The 27020-nt window shown below is 44.0% G+C and overlaps 1 protein-coding gene across 2 annotated transcripts; it reads left to right on the top strand.

The window, feature by feature from the left end:
- The first annotated feature begins 1391 nt into the window (after positions 1-1391).
- ago1 (argonaute RISC component 1) lies at positions 1392-26862 on the top strand. Of its 2 annotated transcripts, none has more exons than XM_074652571.1 (19): positions 1392-1873; positions 7228-7414; positions 12125-12245; positions 13164-13345; positions 14513-14649; positions 14939-15097; positions 15298-15385; positions 16513-16660; positions 16792-16911; positions 18066-18188; positions 19397-19530; positions 20376-20560; positions 20657-20816; positions 21188-21278; positions 24075-24269; positions 24683-24817; positions 24910-25011; positions 25138-25337; positions 26322-26862. In XM_074652571.1, exons 1-19 carry the CDS (start codon positions 1849-1851, stop codon positions 26428-26430), a joined length of 2601 nt encoding a protein of 866 aa, XP_074508672.1. In that variant the 5' UTR covers positions 1392-1848; the 3' UTR covers positions 26431-26862. The 2 variants fall into 2 exon arrangements, with proteins under 2 accessions (XP_074508672.1, XP_074508673.1); XM_074652572.1 differs by having other exon boundaries at positions 1393-1873; positions 14939-15073.
- The last annotated feature ends 158 nt before the right edge of the window (positions 26863-27020 follow it).

A 27020-nucleotide genomic window follows, 5' to 3' on the forward strand; every position in this document is an offset into this window, starting at 1 on the left:
ACAGAGGGTGAATACAGGTATATTCAGACAGACCATATGAGGAAAATAACTTTTTTTTTACATTGCAGCATGTAAACATGTTCTAGTAGAAACACAAAATACAAGTATGAACCTGAAATTGAGCACGATATGGGACCTTTAATAAGATTTTAATTCAAGATTTTTTCTTGTAATATATATACAAATACTTGAGTACTTTTTATATTGTCGTATTTCTACTTTTACTTCAGTAAATATTCAGGATCTTTACTGTCAAAGCACAGAATGGGTTGAATGACAGAATATTCTAGTAGAAACCCAAAATACGAACCTGAAAATGAGCACGATATGGGACCTTTAATGACCAGCAATAAACTAAAGTTTTAAAATATACTGAATTATTCAACGATTTTTATGATTAAATATTTTCTGTGTAGTTATTCATATGATGATTTATTTAAAGGTCCCATATTATAAAAAAGTGAGATTTTCATGTTTTTTTTTATTATAAAGCAGGTTTAAGTCCTATATAAATACTGTGAAAGTATAAAAACGCTCAATCCACAGGGAAATACACACAGTCCGTATTCAGAAACTCTGCATTTGAAACAAGCTGTCAGGATTTCTGTCCATTTGTGATGTCACAAATAAACAATATTTACATGGTTTTAAATGTAAACATTCTAAATGTGTTCCAGTTTATATCCTGTTGCAGTGTATGTAAATAACATCTGCTGACAGGAAGAAAACATGGACCCAAGCTGTTGCCTAGCAACGCAATTCTGTTGAAATGCACTAAAACGGAGCGTTTCAGACAGAGGGTGAATACAGGTATATTCAGACAGACCGTATGAGGAAAATAAAGTTTTTTTTTAACATTACAGCATGTAAACATGTTCTAGTCGAAATCCAAAATACAAGTATGAACCTGAAAACGAGCACGATATGGGGCCTTTAAATAAAATATAAACACGGACCCAAGCTGTTGCCTAGCAACGCAATTCCACTTCAATGCACTAAAACGGAGCGTTTCAGACAGAAGGTGAATACAGGTATATTCAGACAGACAGTATGAGAAAAATAAAGTTTTTTTTAACATTACAGCATATAAACATGTTTTAGTAGAAACATAAAGTACAAGTATGAACCTGAAAATGAGCACGATATGGGACCTTTAAAATGTTCTGAATTATTTCACGATTTTATGATTAAATATTTTCTGTGCAGTTTATTTATATAATGATTAATTTATTTAATAATATCTGTGTTTCTTTGTGTGAGGCCTGTCCTCTCATGACTCTTTATTAGCATATCTGCAGTGCAGTTCCTCCTGCAGCCTCCTGGGTGTGACAGCAAGTTCATCAACAGTTCTTTTGCACTTTCTAATAGCAAAGAAGAAGTTTTTTTTGGGGGGGTTGAGGAGGGTGAGGAGGGGCTGGCCCTCTTTCTGTTGGAAGGGGATCAGGAGCACAACACACCGACCAGACCAGAGACCAGACATCACAGCACAGCTACTCACAGCGCGCCTCCGAACACTCAGCCGCTCAGCCGCATCACGGCGCCGCTGCAGGACGCTCAGCGGAGGAAGAAGAGAAGAGAGAGTACCGCTCCTCCAGCTCTCCGGTACCGGTACCGGTTCTACCTCCTGGGTTAACGGGCAGCACAAGCAGCTGGCAGCTACGGCCGTTAGCCTGAACTCCTCTGCGGGTCTGGGGGGCTCTGTGAAGGGAGGAAGAGGAGGAGGAGAGAGGAGGAGGAAGAGGAGGCTGGAGGTCTGAGACGCTTCCAGCCTGAAGGGGCCGCCGGTTCGGCCACAGGAACCCAGACCCGGACCAGCTAGCTTTGGACCCGCGCAGCTAAGTGAATGGGATGGAGCCGGGACCGTCTGGCGCTGGTACGTTTATATATTTATACTTTAATGCTTTTGCATGATGCATACCCGAGTTATGGCTGCAGAGATAGGTTGCATATGGATCAAATAAACCGGGGTAGCCTGGCCTTCTGTGGGGGGGGATACAGGAGGAGGCTCGGCTGCAGAGATGGAGAGATGGGGGGGGGGGGGGGGCTCTGTCTCCTGCAGGATGCATGCACAAAACCTTATTATTCATCCAGATTTATGGCTGTCTCCTGCAGGATGCATGCACGAAACCTTATTATTCATCCAGATTTATGGCTGTCTCCTGCAGGATGCATGCACGAAACGGTATTATTTATCCAGATTTATAGTCTTAGACAAGCCTTGTTGGAGGGCTGACAAATATCCTCAGCCATGCACGCGAAGGGGTGCAGGGAGGTCGTGGGAATCTGGGTGAGGAGGGACGAGGTGAAGACTGGAGCCTGGAGAAGCCTGGAGTCTGGAGCATAAAGCCTGGAGTCTGGAGCCTGGAGCATGAAGCCTGGAGAAGCCTGGAGCATGAAGCCTGGAGTCTGGAGCATGAAGCCTGAAGCCTGGAGCCTGGAGCATGAAGCCTGGAGCCTGGAGACTGAAGCCTGCAGCCTGGAGGTTAGCCTGGAGCCTGAAGACTGGAGCCTGGAGCATGAAGCCTGGAGCCTGGAGCATGACGCATGGAGCATGGAGCCTGGAGCCTGGAGTCTGAAGCATGAAGCCTGGAGACTGGAGTCTGAAGCGTGAAGCCTGGAGACTGGAGCCTGAAGCCTTGAGCCTGGAGCCTGGAGCCTGGAGCCTGAAGAAGCCCGCCTTCAAGCAGCAGCAGCTGGCTGCACCCCGCACAGCACCCCCAGCCTCCAGCCTCCAGCCTCCTGCCTCCCTTTACACTGACAGCTTATGGTTGCTCTCTCACTGTTCTGGTTGTCCAAAAGAGAGTTTAACACCTACACACACATTACACATTAGGGACACACAGGCCTAAACATCTGCAGCGACAGATGCATCATTTATTTATGTTTGAACCAAAAATAATCCTCCAATTGGGATATCTGTGCATCTGCTCTTAAGATAAAATAAGATAAGATGAACCTTTAATAATCCCCGGAGAGAAATTCAGGTGTCAAAGCAGCAACATCAGCAAACAGAGTGAAACACAGGAGAGGTAGAGGTATACACACATTATAAAAACAAGAAATAGAGATATAGAAGATACAGAGTGAATGGGTGAACATAGTGTGTGCAGTATGTATATATGTGCAGTCTATAAAGTGGTATATAGGAACCATATTGTATTATAACAGAGAACCTGTTTGAGAAGCATGTGCAGTGCATTGCAGTTGTTTCACTCTGATTTCTCAGTGCCCAGTGTGATGATCTTTTATTTAGCAGTTTGGATAGAGCCAATTAAAACACCAACTAGGTAGTGTTTGACTTCACGCCAAAGTCTGAAGTCCACCTATTGTGGAAAATCTTGAACCCTGGCACTTTTATAATCCCGCCTTGTTGAGTGTGTCTTGTACTTTTGGATGGCAGGGTTTTATATATTGAATGCTGAGGCGTTGTTGTGACCTCATAGACCCCGTTAACTCTCTCCGAACCCTCCTTGGATATAGTTTTCTTTATTGGTACAAGTATAGGGCCCTGAGATTGAAATGATGTTGTCAGTCCAGACACTGAACCTTGAATCCAGTTGAATAGGCTTGTTTTTATTTTTTAAGGATGGGGGGAAGGGTCCCCCAGGGCGGGCCCCTCATCTCAAAGTCTGCTTTTGTGTTTGAAGTGTGATTATTCAATGTGCTATTTTTCCAAGATTGAGCTGATTGCCATGTTTAACTCGCGGTCAACAGCCAATTATTCAGAGAGCCAAATTGTTTCGGCCAAAAACAATTGAAGCATAATTGGCTGTTTCTTTTCATTCATATACTTGGCCTGTTGTGATCTCCTGATGAGGGACGGGGGTCTCCTAGTAAACACCCACCACTCGTCCCTATTTTGAGATTTTAAAGGCTCATTTTAACTGTGTAGTTGCATTTAAGCTCGGTAGCACTCACAACTGCTATTACCGCCAAATAGATTTATTTAAAAGCTACATACTGAACCCAGAGTGTAGAACTGTGAGCTTGAAAATATACTTAAAATTAGTTGTACTGCAGATCGCACCGAAGGATCATGAAAACGGGCAAATTTGCCGTTAATGAACCAAAATAAGGTGCACAAAAATGTCCCTAGATATGACTTTAAAGTATGAGACTTATTGCTTGTTACGTCATCGTAAAGACAGTAAGTTGTGAGTGTCTTCATGTTGGTGATGCAGCGCCCAAAGCTCTTCTGCTTTAAGTCTCACCGCCCGGGAAAGACTGCTATTGTCTTGGGGATATGTGAAAGCGCTGGCTCCGCTTCTCACCATCTGCCTTCACTGGCACGAGGGCGAAGTGTGTGTGTGTGTGTCATTGTGTGAGCGCGCAGCGATCACAACTCACTCTAGACACTCTGGCGTTATATTCACACACACACACACACACACACATGCGTGCTCTTCTTGCACACGGAGTACGTGTGGTCAACACATGTCTGGTGTCTGTGTTTACGGTGTTTGTCAGATGCGTTTGTGGCGAAGTGTGATTCTACATGTAAACACACACAAACGGAGCATCTTTCTGAGTTTTATGGCTAATATTACTCTTCCTGTCAGTTTGGCATTTCCTAAAGGCTTAGTGAGAATACAGTATGACTGAGTGGTTTATGTTTGACCCAATGATTTCCATGTAGCAGCTATTTAAAGCAGGTTCGGGATACACAGGCGCCGCGGCCCCCGATGTGGGAACACGCTCAGTCCAGGACCAAAAAGGCCAAGGTCTCTTCAGCATGACCACAGCGGCACCCCGGCCTCCTCCCATCTCCTCCAACAGCCCTACACACACACACACACACACACACACACACACACACACACACACACACACACACACACACACACACAGGTCCCCTGATATCCATGACAATGCTGTGTTGCCGTGGTGTCTCCATGGTGAGGCTGGGAATGTAGAGGGGGCCCCCTGTGTTTGTGTGTGTGAGGGTGTGTGTTCGCCGTAGCAAGGGCGCTCCCTCTGTCGAACACCCGTGTATTTGTGTGTGTGTGTGTGTGTGTGTGTGTGTGTGTGTGTGTGTGTGAGTGTGAGACAGAGGAGCAGGGCAGCTGGGGTCTTTGTTGTGGTGGAGGAGGGCTGTTCTCTGGGGACCCAGAGGTTAAGGCGCTGGGCCCCTCTCAGGCAGGAGTCACAGCTATAGCCTCACATCTAGCACCCAGTCTAGGGTCCCCCCCTCTGTATTAGACCTCCTGGACTGGCTCAGACTTGTTTTTAAGACACAATGCTAGTATGGACACTGATAGTCACTAAATCAGTGTATGCGGTGGGCTACTTGTTACTTCTTCTTCTGCCAGTGAAATACTGTTTTTAAAAAAAAGGCTTAGATTATACGAGCAAATAACAAAAAATAACTGACAAATGAAGTGTGTGTTTGATGAAGACTTATTTTCATTATCGATATAATCTATAACTTATTTTCTCAATTAATTGATGAATCAATCGGTCAGTTAAAGTCATTATGCGCTCTAGGGCTGACCCGAATGCTTCGACTCTTTAACCGTTGCCATGGTAATCGACATATCAGTATTCAAATGCTTAGTGTTTTCTTTTTCTATATATACAAGTATAGTATAAAGTAGGGATGCACCGATACCACTTTTTGTCAGTACAAGTACAAGTACTTACATTTGGGTACTTGTCGATACCGTGTACCGATACGAGTAGTTCTCTGTGCCAAAAGACCCTCGTTAACAGCCAGATGGAGGGTGTGAGCGACACACGGCAGGCTGGGGAGTTCTGCATACGCGACCGGCTAAAGCGTCACCGGGGCGGACCGTCCTCAGTGCGGACCGTCCTTAGTGCGGACCGTCCTTAGTGCGCCCCAACCTCGTCGTGCCCCCAGATCGGGGCTCGGCCAACGCAAAAGGCGTCAGGGGTCCGCGGCGATGTCTGCAACCCACCTGACCCGTCTTGAAACACGGACCAAAGAGTCTAACGCACGCGTGAGTCAGAGGGTGCAAGCAAAACCCTGTGGCGCAATGAAAGTGCGGACCGGGCGCACCACTGGCCCGTCTCGCCCGCACCGTCGGGGAGGTGGAGCGTGAGTGTGTGCGATAGGATCCGAAAGATGGTGACAAGGGGTGAACGTCACGCTGCCGTAAAGTGGTATCGGTGCCGTTGTATCGGAGCCTTTTTGCGAGTACGAGTAGATTAACACAGTATCGGTCCCGATACCCGATACTGGTATCGGTATCGGTGCATCCCTAGTATAAATCCCCAAGTAGCCCATGAAATAAGGGATAATCACACATTTATTCATATTCAACATTAGTTATTATTAGTTGTTCTCAGACAGATATTGCTGTTTGTTGTGTGTAGAGGTGTGTACGGTAGTGCGGCAGTGTCAGTGAAACGGAGGAGATGGAGACAGACAGAAGAACATGTCAGTCTGTTGCTCATTAGAGCTTCCAATACCTTTTGAATATTTCTCGCCGAATCCCGAAAGCCCCAAAAATGGTATTTCGGGACCGCCCTGATGCGCTCCCAGATGTCACAATCTGTGACATCAAAATGATTGTTTCATCGATCGACCGTTGTCATTGTTGGTGTTGTGTATAGCAGAGATGTGATCAGAAGCACAACAAAACTGAAGTGCATGTGATAAACAAATTCAGAAATCACGCCGTGCTACATAACTAACGATGTATTCCTTTTCTTCCCTCCCACCATAATTTCTCTTTCTACCGTCCCCTCCTCCTCCTCCTCCTCTTCTCCCTCGTCCGTCCTCATTTGACCTAATCTGGTTGTTCCTCCTCCTCTTCCTTATGCCATGCCATGCCTCCTCCATCTTACCACTTATATAACACACCTCTATCCATCTCCCTGGCTGCGAATTCACATTATGCTGCTTAACCGTTCCATTTCTCATCGTTTCTCTCTCTTCCTATCTTCCCTCTTCCTGTCTTCCTGTTCGTGCCCCTCGCTCTTCACTCTTTTGTCCTCCCATCATGTCCTCTTGGCCCCTGCCTACGCTTCCTTCCCGGCTTATGCCACATTTCTCGCCCTGGTCGCCCTGTCCTCCGCTGCTCACAACCACTTCCTTTTCCACATCCTCACTGTATCTCATGTGTGCCTGTTTGCTTCCCTCTGCTTTGACTTGTGCACATCCACTTTCCTCACTTCTGTTGGTGTGAACCTCCTCCTCCTCCTCCTCCTCCTCCTCCCCTCTGTCACCTGTCCTCCTCGATGCCTCTCTGTCCCCCGTCTGTCCAGTGCCCATGGGGGCCTTCCCTCCACCCCTGCAGCAGGTGTTCCATGCCCCCCGCCGGCCAGGCATGGGTACCGTGGGCAAGCCCATCAAGCTGCTGGCCAACTACTTTGAGGTGGAGATCCCAAAGATGGACGTCTTTCACTATGAGGTGGACATCAAGCCCGACAAGTGCCCACGGAGAGTCAACAGGTAACGGGACGTGGCTCCGCCTCCATCTGATCACAGTCACAGTGTTTCTTGCATGTCTCGTCTGCGACGTCCCGCATTAATCTACCAGATCAGTACTCGTCAGTTGTCATGTGTCTTAAGCGGTTATTAACGTGTGGCAGCGAGCGAGGCATGCATTTTAAAAGAGTCAACAAGCAGCTGAAATGTCTGCAGTGTGGAAAAGTTGAAATTGGATAATGAAAGCCCAACAGTCACTTGTAATCACCGTGTTGCCAGTCTTTTTAGGAGGCAGCAACAACAACAGCTACTTTCAACACGAACAATGCAACTGGGATTTAAATGTAATTCTTTCTAACAACTAATTATATATTTTTACACTTTGATTAGCATGTTTTTGTGTCTGCAGCTGAAACAGAGCTCTTCAGCTCTCCAGTACACCTCACATGGTCTCACTACCTTTAACGTGCGTTATGTTTGCACCATGCAAATAAATAATCTTGATTAATCGCAAATTAATCACACGTTTTTTATCTGTTCAAAATGTACCTTGAAGGGAGATTTGTCAAGTATTTAATCCTCTTATCAACATGGGAGTGGGCAAATATGCTGCTTTATGTAAATGTATGTATATATTTATTATTGGAGATCAATTAACAACACAAAACAATGACAAATATTGTCCAGAAACCCTCACAGGTACTGCATTTAGTATAAAACAATATGCTCACATCATAACATGGCAAACTGCAGCCCAACAGGCAACAACAGCTGTCAGTGTGTCAGTGCGCTCAAAAGTGAATCTCACTGAACTGACCCTTTCACCTTGGCTGGTGTTTATGCTGCGGAGCGGTCTGAATCGCTCGCTGTCTGATGCAGGTTAAATCAAAATTGTTGTGTCAAAATCTCAATGAAGCCACGTGTTTGTGAACGGTTCTTCTAAGGATATTATTGGATAGAATAAATATAATACTGTTAGTGGCTTTCCAATCATTTTTATGATAAGATGCAGGAGCAAAATAGGCATCTTGCAGTTTACAATGAAAATGAAATGTATCCTTATTATTGTGAAGAGACAGTCTTCTATTAGGTTCACTCTAACTATTCAGGCGAGCACGGATCGCTGTGTTACTTGCAAACATGCTTGCAAGCTTCAGTATTTTTGTTTTCATGAAACTAGTCTTCACAACACAGCACTTTCTACAGTTACTGATTTTTAGCAGCTTTTCCCTCATTGCCATCCACCGTGTTGCAGTACCGCTTAACTGTTATGTCTGTTACTAATGCGCCTAAAACAGCCTTATTAAAACGCCGTTTGATGAGTGATACCAGAATCAGAAATACATCATTGATCTCCGGGGGAAATTACAGTTGTTCCCTTTTAGAATAAAAAAAATACTGAGAAGTTATGAGAAAAATAGAAATAAGAACAGAGATGAAATGCAAATGTGTGCTTTATCAAATATAAACGCAAAAAAAATAAATGCAAATATAAAGTTAACTATTAAAGAAATCACAAACTCAAACTCATTTTTTACATTGAATATTTTTAATTATTAAAAAAGAAAATTAAAGCTTCAGTAGGAAGTATATTTTTTGGCATCATTGGGCAAAAAAATTCCATAATAACCTTAAACCAATAAACAGTACACTACAAGATGATTCTGAAAACATCTGAGGAGAGACATAGGCATTACAGTAACAGAATATTGATTCATATTTGATCAGCGCTGCTTAGTTTGACCGTTTGGTCAGAGTTCGCGAGTGATTGACAGCCGGCTCTCATAGACGGCAGCTGGACAGCAGACCTCAGGTCAGCTCTTACTGCTTGTTTTCCTCCGGTCTGTGAAATCTTGTAGATGCCGTTAGGAGCACCGGAGGACACAGAGGAACATGATTTCTTTCAGATTACCTGTCTCATGCACTACTGTCAGGATATAGTGACCGTTAAAGAAAAATAATTTCAGCGTTAAGTTCCATGTTCTGTCGTCTATATTACATTACTTTTCCTGATGTTTTAGATTTTTGGTATCGTTTCAGTATCGGTATCGAGATATGTAGGCAGGGTATCGTATTGAAGTCATAACTTTGGTATTATGACAACACTGGAAACTATGAATCCCTAGACACTTTTTATTGGCCCCCTCCATTTTTTTCTTTCCAGATGTAACAAATTAAAAACAAGAAAGAGCTGCCGCGGTCATGATTTGTCACATTTATTACTTTAATCCAAGCAACAAACAGTACATAAAGATCAATTAGAAAATGCAGTGGGGTGGTGGGTGTGTGCTGTCTGTCATGGCTCTCCAGAGAGACAGTTCCTTTTAAAAAAGACTTGTGTTGTTTGCCTTTGAGGGGAAATGGCAGCACGCCACACAACACATATGTTGTCATCATGTTTGATCCAGGAGAGTTTACCCCCTCCATAAAGACATGAATGCCTTTTTCCCTTTTCACTCAGCTGTCTCCGCTTTAGACCTAAAGTGTAGTGTCACACTCTGAGGCGGCTGTCAGCTAGATGTGATCGGCTGTCATGTTGCACACTGTGTGGAGTCGTGTGTCAGGTAGCAGGGACAGGCTACAAGCTGGAATATAATATATATATATGGGCAAGTCTTGGCACCAGCCCAATCTGTGAACTCTCAGGTTTACTGTCCCGGTGCGGCTGACTGACTAATAGCCTCGGCCCCTTTGGAGAATCATCAATGATCATTTAGAGAGACGGGCTGCAAAATGGTGAGATTAGAATCAATTTAAGAAACCCTTGATAGATGGTCTGTGTTTTATTGTTCTGAATAAAAAATGGCATCTGGTTATTTGAAGCCAGATGTTCTCATACAAAACGTGTAGCCATTATTGTTCACAATTTTATTTAGACTTGTGCAACGTTAATAATAATAACTGTATTTCCTCAAGATAAATGAGTTAATTCCCCCCAAAGCTGAAAGGAATAACTTCTTTATTCTGACTACTAAAACAGCCCCGACTTAAAGCTGCAGTGGGAAGAAATGGAGCAAATGTGATTAAAAACAAAAAGTTATTTTTATTTAACGGTCACTATAACCTGACAGTAGTGCATGAGACAGGTCAAATCATGTGCCTCTGGTGTCCTCCGGTGCTCCTAATGGCATCTGCAAGAGTTCACAGACCGGAGGAAAACAACCAATCAGAGCTGATCTGGAGTCTGCCGTCCAGCTGTCGTCTATTAGAGCCACGAGTCAATCACTTGCAAACTCCGACCAAACGGTCAAACTAGGCAGCGCTGATCAAATATGAATCAATATTCTGTTACTGTAATGCCTATTTCTCTCCTCAGATGTTTTCAGAAACATCTTGTAGTGTACTGTTTAGCTGTAAAATGAGAAAGTTTGTGACCCAGCAGCAGGAGATCAGTTGAGGAAATACCAAGTACCGGTCACATGACCGGAGCACAGCCAATAGAAACACTCTCTCTCTCTGAAATGACCTGTGATTGGTCAAAGGCGATAGATTTTTTTAAAGCCTGAAAACAGAGCCACGAGGAGGAGCAGAAGTCTCTCAGACACTTGAATAACAATATGCTGATTATGCAATTTTTGCCCAATGATGCCAAAAATATCCTGCCTACCTCCACTTTAACACTAGTGGACTCATATATATTCTTTTCTTTGATTTGAACGAGCAATCTTTTGTTAAAATCCATGAAGATCTCCGTAGAAAAGACAAGAGAGCACTCTAGGAGAGTCCTTGAGCTTTAGTGACTTCCCAGTGAACAAGGATGTGAACAGAAACAGACACAAATGAACAAATCAGTAAATCTCCTATTTAATCTCCGTTTCAACGGAATTGCGTTGCTAGGCAACGGCTTGGGTCCCTGTTTACTTCCTGTCAGCTGAACGTCATTCACAAAGACTTCATCTGAAATCGCATACCGTGAATGACATACCTAACATGTGTACTATCATTCAACATACCTTTTGTGTGAATAAACAGTAAGCGTGTATCTTTTCGGACGCACTGAAGCAGTAATTTACGTCGTCACTTCCCGAGAGCCTCCTTGACGGTTGGAGACGCGTAACCACGGTAACCCGTGCCAACCTCATGTGACCAAAACGACTCACGCTTGTGAGAATCAAAGCTTGAATTCATTTATAATATATATTACAGCTAACAAAACTTAATATTTACTGGATATTTAACTGGAGATAGTATACTAAGATTTCGGACATACTAAAAAACATCTCACAAACTGTTTTAGCGTACTGAATCGCATGTTAGTGTGGAGCTTCGGACGCAACCATAAACATCTGCTCAGATAAAGAAGAATCCCTGAAAGTTGCATGTGTTCGTTCGTTCACCTTCTCCATCATTCAGAGAGGGTCTCTTCTGGTTTTAGGCTTCGAGACAAAGGTTCCAAGAAGGCATGCAAAGGTCAAGCCCTTTGACCTTTTTCCTTTCAGAGCAACTCCTCATCCCCCCACACTATATGAAGGCCAAGGCACAGGCATTGAAAGGTGGCCCCCTCGCCCACGCCCTCGCTCTTTTTGTCCTCGCCTCTCCCCCCGTGACCATGAGATATTGCACCCAACAGCTGCATCCTGCTTGATCAATATTCTATCAACTTGAGAACTACCCCACCCCCCCACCCCGATCACAAAAGAGCATCCTGATCAGGCGATGGGTTTAATTGTCCGAGCCGGGTCTGTTTCTGGCGCATGTTAATCCCGTACTGTCTTTGTGTTGCGTTCCTTACAGGGAGGTGGTGGAATACATGGTGCAACACTTCAAGCCCCAGCTCTTTGGCGACAGGAAGCCGGTGTACGACGGCAAGAAGAACATCTACACGGTGCTAGCACTTCCCATCGGGAGTGAGAAGGTAGATGTTGTGCAGTGGTTTTTGCTTTACACCGTTACACCATGCCATTATCACCAGCTAATGTCTCCTCAGGGATCAATGAAGTCCTCTTTGAAACGGGAGTTTGTCTCTCTGGGGAGGAAGGGCTTTATGAAAAACACTGAATAGAAGGAGCTCTTTATCTCCTGCAGAGCACATATGTTCATCTCAGTATTCATCAACAACCACAAACACAAAACCACTTACTGTTTTATGGAACACTGTTACTGTCTGGTTGGAGACTTCTAGTATTAAATTAACATTGTGTAGGATTTAGCGACATCTAGTGGTGAGGTTTCAGAAATAAAAGCTGCAGCTCCTCAAGACCAACAGGTTTCCTGTTTCTTGTTTCCCGGAGGCTGAGTGGAGTGACGGCGGGGGTCAACTCCGGAGCGAGTAACGTAATCGACACCGGCCGAAGGAGGAAAATTTAACCAAAGAACGTACTGTATATTGCCAAGAAGTGAAAGTCAATTGTTCAGTCTGTTGCAACGCCAGCATCTCTGTTTGGGAACAGAGACGTTAATACATCCACCGTGGTACAGGCTGACAGCATACAGCCCATGGGTGTATTAGAAGATCATAAAAGTGATGAATTACAGACAGTATCTCCATTATGACAGCCACATACAGCTAGCAGGAAGCTGGCTGAACCGGATATGTCATATGAGCGTGATGTGTAGTAGGCAAGGTGTTTTTGAACCGCCCTCCTTCCCTTCCTGAATAATGGATCCTGTATCAAACAGGGTTTCCAGTTTACTGCACATCCTGATAATTAGCTTTTCTTGCTAATAGACCATCTTCATTCACTCTCTGGTGATTGCTCTCCTTCCTCTCGCAGCCTTGTTCTTTACCTCTCTCTCTCTCCGTTTCTGTCCTTTCTGTCCTCTATTTCTCCAGGTGGAATTTGAGGTAACCATCCCAGGTGAGGGCAAAGACCGAATCTTCAAGGTGTCCATCCGTTGGCTGGCCAAAGTGTCATGGCGCCTGCTGCAGGAGACTCTGGTCAGCGGTCGGCTGCAGGTCCCCCTCGACTCGGTTCAAGCCCTGGATGTGGCCATGCGCCACCTGGCCTCTATGAGGTACACCTACTGCAGGGATGCTCATTCTGAAAAATGTTCTTAACAGATAACCGACCCCGTTAACCCATTATTAACCGTTAACCGACAAGATCTGTGCCTCGCATGCAGCGGTGCTCCAGCTGCAGTGTATGGAGCACAACAGACACCAGTTCACCGTCCGGGACGTGAACTTAGCAGCTACGATGCTGCGTGTAGCGTTGCAGACATGCAGCCACTTTCCCGGGAAAAGTCTCCACCGCACATTTAGTTTAGTTCAGCAGGTTGTCAGCTGTGTGTCTGCCCGGAGTAACGGTACTCTGTCAGCGCGGCTTAGCTTTAGCGAGTGTCCGACAGACCGCGTGTGTGTGTTGCGGAGGTGAGTGTGAGGTGGTTGGTGTTGTTCTAGTTGTGAACGTAGGTGTAGCAGTGTACAGTTTATCTGTCGGTGAATAAATGCTACAAAACTACAACTCCTCCGCTCCGCTCAAGCGAGCCAGAGACCGGAGCCGACTTCCTGTATCCTGCAACTCCGGCTCTGCCTCTTAACCGTTTTAACCGATAGTGTTAATCTGTTAAAATGCTTAATGTCAGTTAACGGTTAAACGGTTAATTATTAACATCCCTAGGTAAACCACTGGAACCCTTTCTCTCTTAGATACACCAGTACAGACACAAACAGTGCAACACCCCTTACTCATGTCAAGTTGAGTTATTTGCATGTACTTCTTAAAAGCAGATTGGAAAGTCCTGTTTTTGCCAAGTTGACTAAAACAAACTGTGCAGCCTAGCCAGGTTAACTGGGTTGTTCCATTCACATGCATCATAGCTCCAGGTGTCAGAGTCACTAAACAAGAAGTTGTTAGCTGAAACCTGTGTGAATGTGTCCACTGAACAATGCTGAGCAGGGGAATAACGATAACTGGCTTTAGGGGCTTTACCTGGAGATGATCAATGAGGAAGTCTTGTAGTCAGTTCAGTGATCATGTTTCTTATCTGTTTCAGATAAATACAACACTGTTCCTTGTAACTCCCATTTTTCCGTGCAGGTTTCTTGTCTAATGATTTCAAGAGCTGACTTATTCTGAAACCTCCTAACATGAGATGATTGAACATGACTGGATATGAAGTCATGCTGAGGTCATGCTTGAGTCTTTTTGCACATTCATCATTTTCCCCTCCTCTAATTAGGTACACTCCAGTGGGCCGATCATTTTTCTCCCCACCTGAAGGATACTACCACCCACTGGGCGGGGGGAGGGAAGTCTGGTTTGGCTTCCACCAGTCTGTGCGCCCCGCCATGTGGAAGATGATGCTCAACATTGATGGTGAGTCACTGAAGTGACTGAGTGTCTGTGGAGTCAGTCAGTGATCTCATTGCTTTTTACTGACATTGTATTGTAATGTGGGCAAGAAAGGGGGTGGGGGGGTCAGAAATAGTGCATTTTACTCCGGGACCTAAGAGGATTTGAACCTTCAATCGTTATATGAAGTCACAAATATAGACTTGAGGTGAAGTAAAGGCTCATATAAGTTTTAGGGCATCGATGCACCTTTCTGTTTAGCTGCTCTTCTCTGACCTGTGTGGACTTTCTTCTGCTCTCTGTCTCCCTCTAGTGTCTGCCACGGCCTTCTACAAAGCCCAGCCTGTAATTGAGTTCATGTGTGAAGTTTTGGACATTCGCAATATCGACGAGCAGCCTAAGACTCTCACCGATTCGCAAAGGGTCCGCTTCACCAAGGAGATTAAAGGTGGGCTATCGGCCAGTGTGACCGGCAAGTGCATTCCAAACACATCATCATAATCAAATAAATGTACACCTTCATATCTCTGTCTAAAGATTCTTTGCTCACACCTTCTTAGACCTTGCATGCATAAGTTACTGCCATATCTTATTAGCAATATTTTCCTTTGAAGCTCTTTTAATGACTTTGTTTTAATGCCCGTTTGCACCTCTTATCGTTGGCATCCCCAGGCCTGAAGGTGGAGGTGACTCACTGCGGCCAAATGAAGAGGAAGTATCGTGTATGCAATGTCACCCGACGACCTGCCAGCCACCAAACGTAAGTACACGGACAGTATTGAATTACATAATCAAATACACCCATTGTCTATCTGTTCTGCATACATCTACATTATTAGGATACACCCGTAACGTCTTTTTGGATTTAAATCATCTGTTTAGATATGAATACGTTAGTTAGCCATAGAGATCATCTTGTGGTTTGTGCCAGGTACCAAGGAGCCACAGGAACAACATTTCAGGAACTAAACTATGAATTTACGATAAACTCTCCCTCCTTTGCACATTCCTGTTTGTGTTTCGACAAATTAAACACGACAACACAGCGTCATCCTGTTGTTCTCTGTAGCTGCTGTTGCATGATTCTGATGTTTGAATGAATGAGAAGGAGACATGCAGAGGTAGAAAAGGATCCTGTCTCCACAGTTGACGCTCCGCTGAGTGTTTTCTGATGATTTGTTTTTGCTTAAGTGGCGTCTCTCTCTTGTTCACTCTTTGTCACACTGGCACCTTCCCCCTCTTTCTCTCTTTATCTGACTCATTTTTTGGCACTTTCTTTGCACCTGGAACTCTCCTAGAGGAACTATATTAATCTCTAGTCCCTGCTGACGCAGGCAAAACTGATTCCTAGGGGGTGTAAATCACAAGTTTCATCATGATACAATATTATATTAATTCTTTGGACACCGATACGATATTGTGCCGATATCGCAAAGTCTGTCGCGACGCGATTTTGATTTGATTCAATTCTGCGATCAATATGAGACAATATCATATGCCCATTTAACTCAATCGATTACATTATAACAACTCATAAAAAGCAACTGAAATATGATTTAACAATTTTATTACTGAGTTCTTCCAGACATTTAAATGAAAAACTATCTTTTCTTTAAAATAAAAAATAATAAATATAATTTCAAAATAAAGGCATATCTTAAAGATGATGATATGTATTGATGTTTTCACTTTGCATCGATGATATTGGATCATTGATCATTGAATCGATGCATCATTACATCATCACCCCTACCGATTTCCTCCCCTCATTATATAGTAGCAAAGGTTCCTCTTTATTAACAATATTCAAAATCCGTTGTTAATCATTACAGCGAAAGCAACTTCTTCATCTTCACTGTCGTTCATGTTTCTTGTCTCCACCACCAGGTTTCCCCTCCAGCTTGAAAGCGGGCAGACGGTAGAATGTACAGTGGCCCAGTACTTCAAGCAGAAGTACAACTTGCAGCTAAAATACCCCCACCTGCCATGTCTACAGGTGGGGCAGGAGCAGAAGCACACCTACCTGCCTCTGGAGGTGAGGACGGGCTCAAGGAGGATTTAAACTGTGATACGAGTTTATCATTTAAAGATTTGAACCAATAAAGAGTGAATAAAGATTCATCCAGGATTAGTGCATGTGACTAACTCTGGATTTACTCCTTCCAGGTGTGTAACATTGTAGCAGGTCAACGGTGCATCAAGAAGCTGACAGATAATCAGACCTCCACTATGATCAAAGCCACGGCTCGCTCTGCACCCGACAGACAGGAGGAGATCAGCAGGCTGGTGAGTTGTAGAGACGACCGGTGGTTGGTGGAGGCAACACAACTGATGTAACAACAGTTGTATGGCCACACTGGGACAAGAGAATCACATCAAAGGGCCGGACAGATATAGTTTATTAACATGCTTTTGTTTAAAGCTGCAGTGGGTAGAAATGGAGCAAATATGATTTAGTTGTTTTTATAAAACGGTCACTATATCCTGACAGTAGTGCACGAGACAGGTAATCTGAAAAAATCATATACGGCATCTGCAAGATTTCACAGACCGGAAGAAAACAACCAATCAGAGCTGATCTGGAGTCTGCCGTCTCTGAGCAGCTGTCAATCACTCGCAAACTCCGATCAAACGGTCAAACTAGGCAGCGCTGATCAAATATCAATCAATATTATGTTACTGTAATGCCTATTTCTCTCCTCAAATGTTTTCTGAACATCTTGTAGAGTACTGTTTAGCGGAGTAAAATATGTGACCTGGCAGCCATGTTGGGAGCACAGCCAATAGGAACGCTCTCTCTCTCTGAACTGACCTGTGATTGGCCAAAGTCTCCCGTCACGGGCTAGATGTTCTAAAGTCTGAAAACAGAGCCATGCTGAGGAGCAGAAGTCTCGTTATCTCTCAGAACACTTGAATTACAATATGCTGAAAGGTTATTATGGGATTTTTGCCCTAAAAAAAGTCAACAAAAAAGTTGCTTAGCATTTAGTCGAGCAAAATAATGCATCATGAATACGTTTTTACAAGTAGGCTACCATACAGCCAACTCACAACAACCTGTTTCACAGGCCTGAATATGACTACAGTATATGTGGGACATTTAATAAAACAAATACAATCAGAAGATCTTTGATCACGTAGTTTACACGTCCCTTACAGCCTTTTTCCTATGTGCCATTCTGTGTTAGCTAGCTTGCAGACAGTAGAGGCACGCCTGTGTGTTTGGCGTACGGAGCACACGTGTTGCTGTGCAGACCACGACAACTCAGCGGGCCAAAATGATTGAGAAACTAAATTTATTTGGGGGCCGGATTTGGCCCGCAGGCCTGGAGTTTGACACATGTGGTGTATGTATGGGAATGTATGACTCTGTTATTCATAGTGTGAGACACACAGAGACTGTGAGATATGATGGACGGCCTTTCTCTCTCCCTCCACAGATGAAGAATGCTAACTTCAACCTGGACCCGTACATCCAGGAGTTTGGGATCAAGGTGAAGGATGAGATGGCGGAGGTGACGGGCAGGGTGCTTCCAGCCCCGATCCTGCAGTACGGAGGACGGGTAATACACGCTTCATTTATTATTCAAAAACAAAAACATGTTGTTATCATGGGAGTCTGGAAATAGGGACATTGCATTTGAACCACACACGGTAGATCTGCCCTGTAGTGGTTCTGAGGTGTTTAAAGAAACATGGTATGTCCACTAAAACCTTCATCAACTTCTACCGGTCTGCAACAGAAAGCATCTGAACTGGATGCATATACTGGTCTGGTTTGGCAACATTACATCATATCACCATAAACTCCTGATGAGGACAGTTACAGGACATTAACACCACTCGCTGCAGGAAGAAAGCACTTTGCATCATGCAGGACACAAGTCATCCAGCATGTTTAGTCTTTTCTCTTATCTGTCTTCAGGGAAGCGCCTACAGAGCATCAGAGCTCAGACCTCTCGCCTCAGAGACAGTTTTTACCCTCAGGCGGTCAGGTTGCTGAACAGTAGCTCTAAATGAATGCAGAGCTGTGGATTGTTTTTTTTATGGTTTTTAGTTTTTTTTTTGTATAATTTATTTATTTTATTTAACCTTTATTTAACCTTTAGTTAACCAGGTTAGTCCCATTGAGATTAAGAACCTCTTTTCCAAGGGAGACCTGGCCAAGACGGTCAGCAGCAAGAACACAAAGTTGCAGACACACACATTCACAAACACTAAAAGCACTAAAATGTGCATTAAAAGAGAGCTATCTAAAGACAAATGGAGGGACAAAAAGGAACTTTTCTGGGAGTCAGCTGTACAACAAGGGGGCTAAAACCATTGGCATGCCATAGAGTCTGCTTCTAAAGCCTTCATCTTAGATTTAAAAATGTTTAATGATACCAGCTCCTTGATTTTTCAGGTCATTTTGGAGCAAATTCCAGGCTGAGGCTGCAGAATATGCAAAAGCCCCTTCCACAATTTTTGTCTGAACTTTTGGGATAGAGAGCACAAAGAAGTCCTGTGAACGCAGTGAATACTGTCCACAATTGTTTTGCGTAATAAAAACACTTAAGTATTGTGGGAGCAGACCCAGAATCACCTTTATACCTTTTATTATCAGGTATTGTCTTATTTATTGTAGTATTTATCTAGTGTACTATTTATAGATTTGAAGGGCTGAGAGGGTAAAATGCATTTCACTGTACTTTTAAATGCATATGACGAATAAACTTGAATAAACCTCATTTGGTTGAAACTTCCTCTCCTCTGGTCCCGTCTTCCACAGAACCGTGCCATAGCGACCCCCAACCAGGGAGTTTGGGACATGAGGGGGAAGCAGTTTTACAACGGCATCGAGATCAAAGTGTGGGCCATCGCCTGCTTCGCCCCCCAGAAACAGTGCAGAGAAGAGGTGCTCAAGTAAGTACTGGGCCTTTGCATTCTGCATTTTATCTGCTGAATAGCATGGATCTCTTTGGTCATATTCGAATATTGATCAGTATTCATTGTGTTTATTACTATTTCAATGTTTTGGGGATATTTATGGTATTTATAACATGGTTATACGGAAATGAATAGTAACTCCCAGTAATCAGTAACACGTAAACATGACTAAAACATGGAGAGCACATGAGTATATCTTTATAATTTGTATCATAAATGGTGTATTTTACATCAAATGTACAGTCCCAGTTGTAGTAGAGAGTGTAATATAATATAATATATGAGTATAATGCCTTCGAAATTGAGATTTGATACTAGGCGAGGATAAAAACATACTTTTTCTTTTATTGCATCTCCATTGTACTCTCCATAGTGATATAGTTTAGTTTACTTACAATGGATTCATATTCCTTAGCTTCTTACTTTTCAAAGGAGACCAGATATATTCATCTAAGCCTCGTGGTTGAGCAGCTAATCATTTTCCTTTTAGGTAGGTTTTTTAGTTCTAGTTTTTTCCCGAGGTGATATGGTTAGGGCTTAACAGGTTAAATCATTTTTACCATATTATTCTTTGGCTGTTTTGCATTTAGTAGTAAGTCATTAGATCCACTTTTAATTTAGCTGCTAGCAAGAGAAAAAAGTGCATCCACAACGCCTACATTTGGTATCTCAAACACAGCGATTGGTTTCTCTATAATATGATCCATAATGTTTCCTGATGACAGAGCAGGGATGCGGTGCAAGGCAACAGTAAAGGATGAAGAAGCCCTTAGCCTTAGCTTGCTGAATATTGTGTCAACTAATCTGGTTTCCTTTTTCAGGAACTTCACGGACCAGCTGCGTAAAATCTCCAAGGATGCCGGGATGCCCATCCAGGGCCAGCCATGTTTCTGTAAATACGCCCAGGGAGCGGACAGCGTGGAGCCCATGTTCAGACACCTGAAGAACACCTACTCTGGACTGCAGCTCATCATCGTCATCCTGCCGGGAAAAACTCCAGTCTATGGTAGGCTATTTTTCTTGGATATACACTCTCAAGACAGATTACCTCAGTCCTTTAGCATCATGGTGTTCTTCATGTTTCCAAACTGTCCCCCTTTAGCCGAGGTAAAGCGTGTGGGGGACACCCTCCTGGGCATGGCCACGCAGTGCGTCCAGGTGAAGAACGTGGTGAAGACGTCGCCTCAGACCCTCTCCAACCTCTGCCTCAAGATCAATGTGAAGCTGGGAGGCATCAACAACATCCTGGTGCCTCACCAACGGTGAGCTTTTCAATTAGTTGCACACATTCGTGGAGGACAGAAGGACAACCGTGAGGATTTGAATACTTCTGTCACACGTATATAAACAGGTGTATGACCCTTGTTTAACCGTTCATTCATCCATACAAGACCTGGGACTGCAACTTTTCCATATATGTCACTCTTAAACAATAGGATTATCTTAAAGGGCCAGTGTGTAATATTTACTAATTTTAAGTATTTGAAGCCCACAAAGTCCCGCTGGTTGACATACTGTATTGACCCGTCTCAGTATTTCAGCCTGTGATGATGATACGACTCCTCAAAAGCAGCCCCACCCTTCCTTCACGAGCAAATGTAATTTGCATCTCCTCCTCCATTTGCCCTCTCAGGTCAGCCGTGTTCCAGCAGCCGGTTATCTTCCTGGGAGCAGACGTCACGCACCCCCCTGCTGGAGACGGCAAGAAGCCCTCCATTACTGCTGTAAGTCTCCGAAACAACGCCTTCATTAAAACAACACCAGTTGACCTGGAACACAATCTCAGGAAAGAGGAAGGGAATGTGCAGCTACTGCACGTCACACAAAGGCAGGCCACTTGTCCGATTTTATTAAGCAGGTTAAAGGGACTGTTTGTAACTTCTTACACGTATAAATCATTGTGGGTTGGTGTCCCATGCGCGCCCGTGTGTGTCTACGCTGTTCAGACTCAGACTCCAACACAAACTACAGTGAAGCACCTAAACCTCTTGGTTGTATCTAGTGAAGCCCGTCTGTTAAACAGTGTTGGCCGCGGTCGGAGGACGCGGGGGAGACCGTAGCTTTAGTCTCCAGGACCGGAGTCTCTGCTGTACTCTGCTCCTCTGCCTGCCTTCACTCACACACCGTGCTCGTTCTCGATCTTTCGCTCCGCTCTCACGTGCATGCTGCTCACTCCACACTGCAGAAGAGTTAGTTTAGCTCTGAGAATATCTAGTGAATGTTCAGTGGACGTTTGTGCAGAAATAACTGCTGCAGCTCCTCCAGACCAACAGAGGTTTCCCGTGTCTTGTGAAGTGACGGGGCTCCGCAGAGAGAAACGTTATCGTCTCCGACCAAAACTCCGGCGTCTCCCCCGTTCCCTCCGGCCGCGGTCGGGAGGCTGAGGCAGGAAAAGCCAACACTAGGATCAGCATTGATTCATGGAGAGACCTTGGTCTGGTCAGCTAACATTACTGCCAAGCAGCTGAAATATAGAGTGATATTGTGCTTTTAGCTGACGTGTGTCTCCTCACTGTGTTGAGCGATGCTCCTTCATGTCTATGTAGAGCGAGCACAAGCGCCAGCAACAGGACGCTGACGTTCGTTGACTTAACGGCCACAGGTGTCGCTGTTAACAAGACATTTCTGATTCTTACAAACAATCCCTTTAGGCTTTAAGCTTTAGCCATAGGTGTCTGAAGAATCATTTTAACAGCTGGGTTTGGGTTTGCTGTTTATCGCTATCATGTCAGGTAGTAGAGCCAGAAAATCCAGACATGGTCTAAGTGGAGCGGCTGAGACACATACATACTGGTTATGTTTTAATATAACTCTAAAACTGACACATTAGTGGAAGAGAAATCAGCTTTTCTTGTTGTTGGGAAAAATATTGACTTTCTAGTTTCAAGTATTTCTCTTTGTCTTCAATACAGTCGGGGGGGTTATTTAAGTATAGTAGTGGCCATTTCAAGAGGAGCAACAGCTTGAGGCACTTGGCTGCCACTGGTTATAGATTCCAACAAGTCAAAGTAATTCATTTATACAGTTCACAGCATTGATGTGCATGAATGTCTGGCAGGTTCTGTCCACGGCTGCTGTTTGTTTTGGACTAAAAGTGCCTTTTAAGAACAACGGATGGCTGCCAACACGGGGATGTGAACCTTGGTCTCTCATTTCAAACCTTTTCAAAGCCACAAAAACTTTTTTGTTATCTATTTATAAGTATATATATAGTTCTACAAAGTGAAAATAAAATCTAAATAATTGTTAATAATATCCACGGTGTAGTGATGGAAGTCCAGATGCTCAGTTTTTTTGATAGCCAAATAAAAAAAAACAACAAGGTCATGTAAATAATGCAAATGACCTCAGGATGTCATAGGAAAGCAAACACGTTTGGTCGTGGTTGCTTGGTGACAGTGGCACTGGGTGACCGTGGAGCACAGCAGTAAAAGAAGAATCCCACAGCTATAATAAATAGAGAGCAAACGTCATTACATTCAGCTCATATGTGAGTATTTATTATCGATAGAAGAACAATAGAATAATATCATATATTACTGTTTGATTGATGAGATGAATTCATCACCTTGAGCTCTGGTAACTTGGGATGGGCATTTTAATTAAAACCATGATTAGTCACAGCCCTGATTTACAGCATTGATAAGTATTGTGTGCTCTCGGGCAGTTACATAACACTTAACAAGCTATTTAGCCTGAATAACTGTCCAAGTGCTTTGTTTAGTTTCTTTTCTGATGCATTAAATTAGTGCTTTGAAAATCCATTTCACGAGAGACTGCTGTCTGACTTTTTTGTTTAGACTCGGATGCACAGTAAATGAGACGGAGCGAAGAAAGAGGCAGTAGTAAGAGAGGAGTTAGTGAGGGATGAAAAAGGAAACAAATGGCTCATGACTGACTCACGTTCAAAAAAGGAAATGACGTCAACCCTCGTCCGCCCTTGACCTCAGCTCAACTGTGGTTGGCTGTGTTGTTGCCTAGCAATTATGACAAACGCTGGAGTCACACACAGAGAGGACGGGAGAGGAGAGGAGAGGAGAGGAGAGGAGAGGAGAGGAGAGGAGAGGAGAGGAGAGGAGAGGAGAGGAGAGGAGAGGAGAGGAGAGGAGAGGAGAGGAGAGGAGAGGAGAGGAGAGGAGAGGAGAATGGGTCCGTCTAGTTCCTCCTGACTGAGGAGAAAACTGGTGTAAAGTGATGATTGTTGTAGCGCAGTGGAAGAATTTGAGGGGAAGAAAAATAAAAGGTAGATGTTGAGCCTCCCACACTTCCCAGTGGCGGCCTCTAGGGGATGCTAACGTACAAATATACACATTTGGACAAATGACTGATGGATTGAGATGTAGGCTGCAGTCGATTTTGAAAAATGTATGATTGTTTCTCCATCATACATTTGATATTTATGCAAAGCACCTTTATAATACCCAGTGCATTTTTTTTTGCATACGTGTTACCGGCCTGAATCAAACCCTGACAGCGCGTCATGTTCAACTCTGTCACTTCCTCCCTCCCGTCTCTTCCAGGTGGTAGGCAGTATGGATGCTCATCCCAGCAGATACTGTGCCACAGTGCGAGTCCAGAGACCCAGGCAGGAGATCATCGAAGACTTGTCTTACATGGTGCGCGAACTGTTGATTCAGTTCTACAAGTCGACCCGATTCAAGCCCACCAGGATCATTTTCTACAGAGATGGAGTTCCTGAGGGACAGCTGCCACAGGTATTGTGACGTCACGGTAGTTGAACCCAGCGGTGGAGGAAGTACCTGAAAGCCACCGTTGAGTGAAAGTACAGATATCTAATCAGAAAACAACTTTAGTAGAAGTTAAAGTCACAGAATATTACTAGTCTTAAAGTATCTGATATTTACTGTACTTTTCTGATATTAAATGTAGTTTAAAGAGATTTAAGAGGGCTTAAGAGCAGTTTGGGATTCTGTAATGGAGTCCAGTGTGCGGATGTGAGGGGGATGTGAGTTCTAAAGTTCGGGTGCAGTTTAGGAAAATACCCCAGAACCCAAATAACTTATTTTATTATTACTAAAATTTGATGTTGGCATAGTGCATGTTAGCATTTACCTATGAAGTTGATTATATCGGAATGAGTGCTAATAAATAATGTTCTGGCGTGCAGATCCTCCACTACGAGCTCCTGGCCATCAGAGACGCGTGCATCAAGTTGGAGAAAGACTACCAGCCAGGCATCACCTACATCGTGGTGCAGAAACGCCACCACACACGCCTCTTCTGTGCTGACAAGTCTGAAAGGGTGCGTTTTCTATTTTCTAACATGTTTTCTCTTTTCATAGTGACTTGTTTTCATACGTTTAATAATAATCATCTGGTGTTTTTTATTGATAGATTGGGAAGAGTGGGAATATTCCTGCAGGGACAACAGTGGACACCAGCATCACTCATCCCTTTGAGTTTGACTTCTATCTGTGCAGCCACGCGGGCATACAGGTAATGATAACAGAAACAGAACGTTTTACTGCTCTGTAATTATGTTTTTAGAATCCCTGAATAGATTATAATAAGAGAGAATATACATATTTCATCTCATGTTCATTGTCTTCTCTCCGTCTCCAGGGTACCAGCCGGCCGTCTCATTACTACGTCTTATGGGACGACAATCGTTTCACGGCTGACGAGTTGCAGATTCTAACGTACCAGTTGTGCCACACTTACGTGCGCTGTACCCGCTCAGTCTCCATCCCCGCGCCAGCCTACTATGCTCGTCTTGTGGCCTTCCGTGCCCGCTACCATCTGGTGGACAAAGAACACGACAGGTTAGTGGTGTTATGAAAGATGCAACGCGGGGTTTTCTCAAACGCTGATTGCTCATGATGACACAATTTTTGGTTCCCCAAAAGTTTTACAACCCCCAGCTATCGGAAAATGTTGAAGTAGTAAAGTTGAAGTAGGCAAGTTGGAGCAAATATGATTAAAAATATCTTTATAAAATGGTCACTTTGTCCTGACAGTAGTGCATGACACAGGTAATCTGAAAAAAATCGTATGCCTCTGTGTCCTCCGGTGCTCCTAACGGCATCTGCAAGATTTCACAGGCCGGAGGAAAACAACCAATCAGAGCCGATCTTGAGCCTGTCGTCTCTGAGCAGCTGTCAATCACTCGCAAACTCCGATCAAACGGTCAAACTAGGCAGCGCTGATCAAATATGAATCAATATTATGTTACGTTAATGCCTATTTCTCTCCTCAAATGTTTTCAGAATCATCTTGTAGTGCACGGTTTAGCTGTAAAATGAGAAAGTTTGTGACCCCGGCAGACATGTTGAGATCAGTTGAGGAAACACTAAGCACCGCCCACCAGTCGGAGCTAACTTTCTCATTCATATTTGATCAGCGCTGCCTAGTTTGACCATTTGATCGGAGGTTGCGAGTGATTGACAGCCGCCTCCGTTGAATGAACAGCCAATAGGAACGCTCTCTCTCTCTGAAATGACCTGTGATTGGCCAAATTCTCCCGTCACGGGCGGACAGATGTTTTAAATCCTGAAAATGCCATGAGGAGGAGCAGAAGTCTAGTCATCTCTCAGAACACTTGAATTACAATATGCTGAAAAGTCATTACGGAATTTTTGCCCAATGATGCCAAAAACATTCTTCCTGCCATCGTTTTAATAGAAATGTTCTGCGACACTGTTTGCATATGAAGTGACCCAAGTTTGAGAGACTATTGGTGACTGTATATCAGATTTGAAGTGTCACTCATCTTTGTTCTGCCTCTTCTCTCCCTGTCATCTCTGCAGCGGAGAGGGCAGCCATGTGTCCGGTCAGAGTAACGGTCGGGACCCCCAGGCGCTGGCTAAGGCCGTTCAGATTCACCACGACACCCTGAGGACCATGTACTTCGCCTGAGCTACGCCAACCATCACCGCCATCGACCCCTTCTCCCACCTCATTTCTACCTGAGTGGGCAACGCAGCCCACCGCCACCACCACCTCATCCCCATCCCTTATTCCCAATGACTGCCCACCACACATACCCCCACAGACCTGCCAGTCATTGACCCAAAAACCCAACAAACATAATGCCCTTCACCTGTAAAACACAGGCAGACTCTACAGCCTCATGCACTCAAACGGTTATGAATATTATTATTATTATTATTGTCATTTTGTTGTTTTTTACTTTACCAGGACTATTGCTCTTTTTATGTTGAATTTTGAAAACGTGGGTATTATTATGTAATTGTATTGTACGCTACCTTCACACTCCTGTGTATGTAAGTATGCAATACGGATGGGAGGACAATAGGCGGAGAAAAAAAAAAAAAAAAATCACAAAAACCTTTTGTAACTGCCACGATGCTGCCTCTTTACCCATCCCAATGCCCTCAGTACGGGGATCCTCCAGAGGGGCGGTACTGGGCACGCACACTTACATGTATCATTTTATCGTTGTCATGAACTACATTCATGTTTTAATGTGTTTTTATTTTTAATAA

The sequence above is a fragment of the Sebastes fasciatus genome, chromosome 12 (assembly GCF_043250625.1).
Source record: "Sebastes fasciatus isolate fSebFas1 chromosome 12, fSebFas1.pri, whole genome shotgun sequence".
NCBI classification, from domain to species: domain Eukaryota; kingdom Metazoa; phylum Chordata; class Actinopteri; order Perciformes; family Sebastidae; genus Sebastes; species Sebastes fasciatus.

Coding starts and splice junctions, on each gene's coding strand:
- ago1 (XM_074652571.1), top strand. CDS start 1,849: ATGGAGCCGGGACCGTCTGGCGCTG. Junction 19,531..20,375: donor TGCAGAGAAGAGGTGCTCAA/GTAAGTACTGGG, acceptor TTCCTTTTTCAG/GAACTTCACGGACCAGCTGC. Junction 20,817..21,187: donor ATCCTGGTGCCTCACCAACG/GTGAGCTTTTCA, acceptor TTGCCCTCTCAG/GTCAGCCGTGTTCCAGCAGC.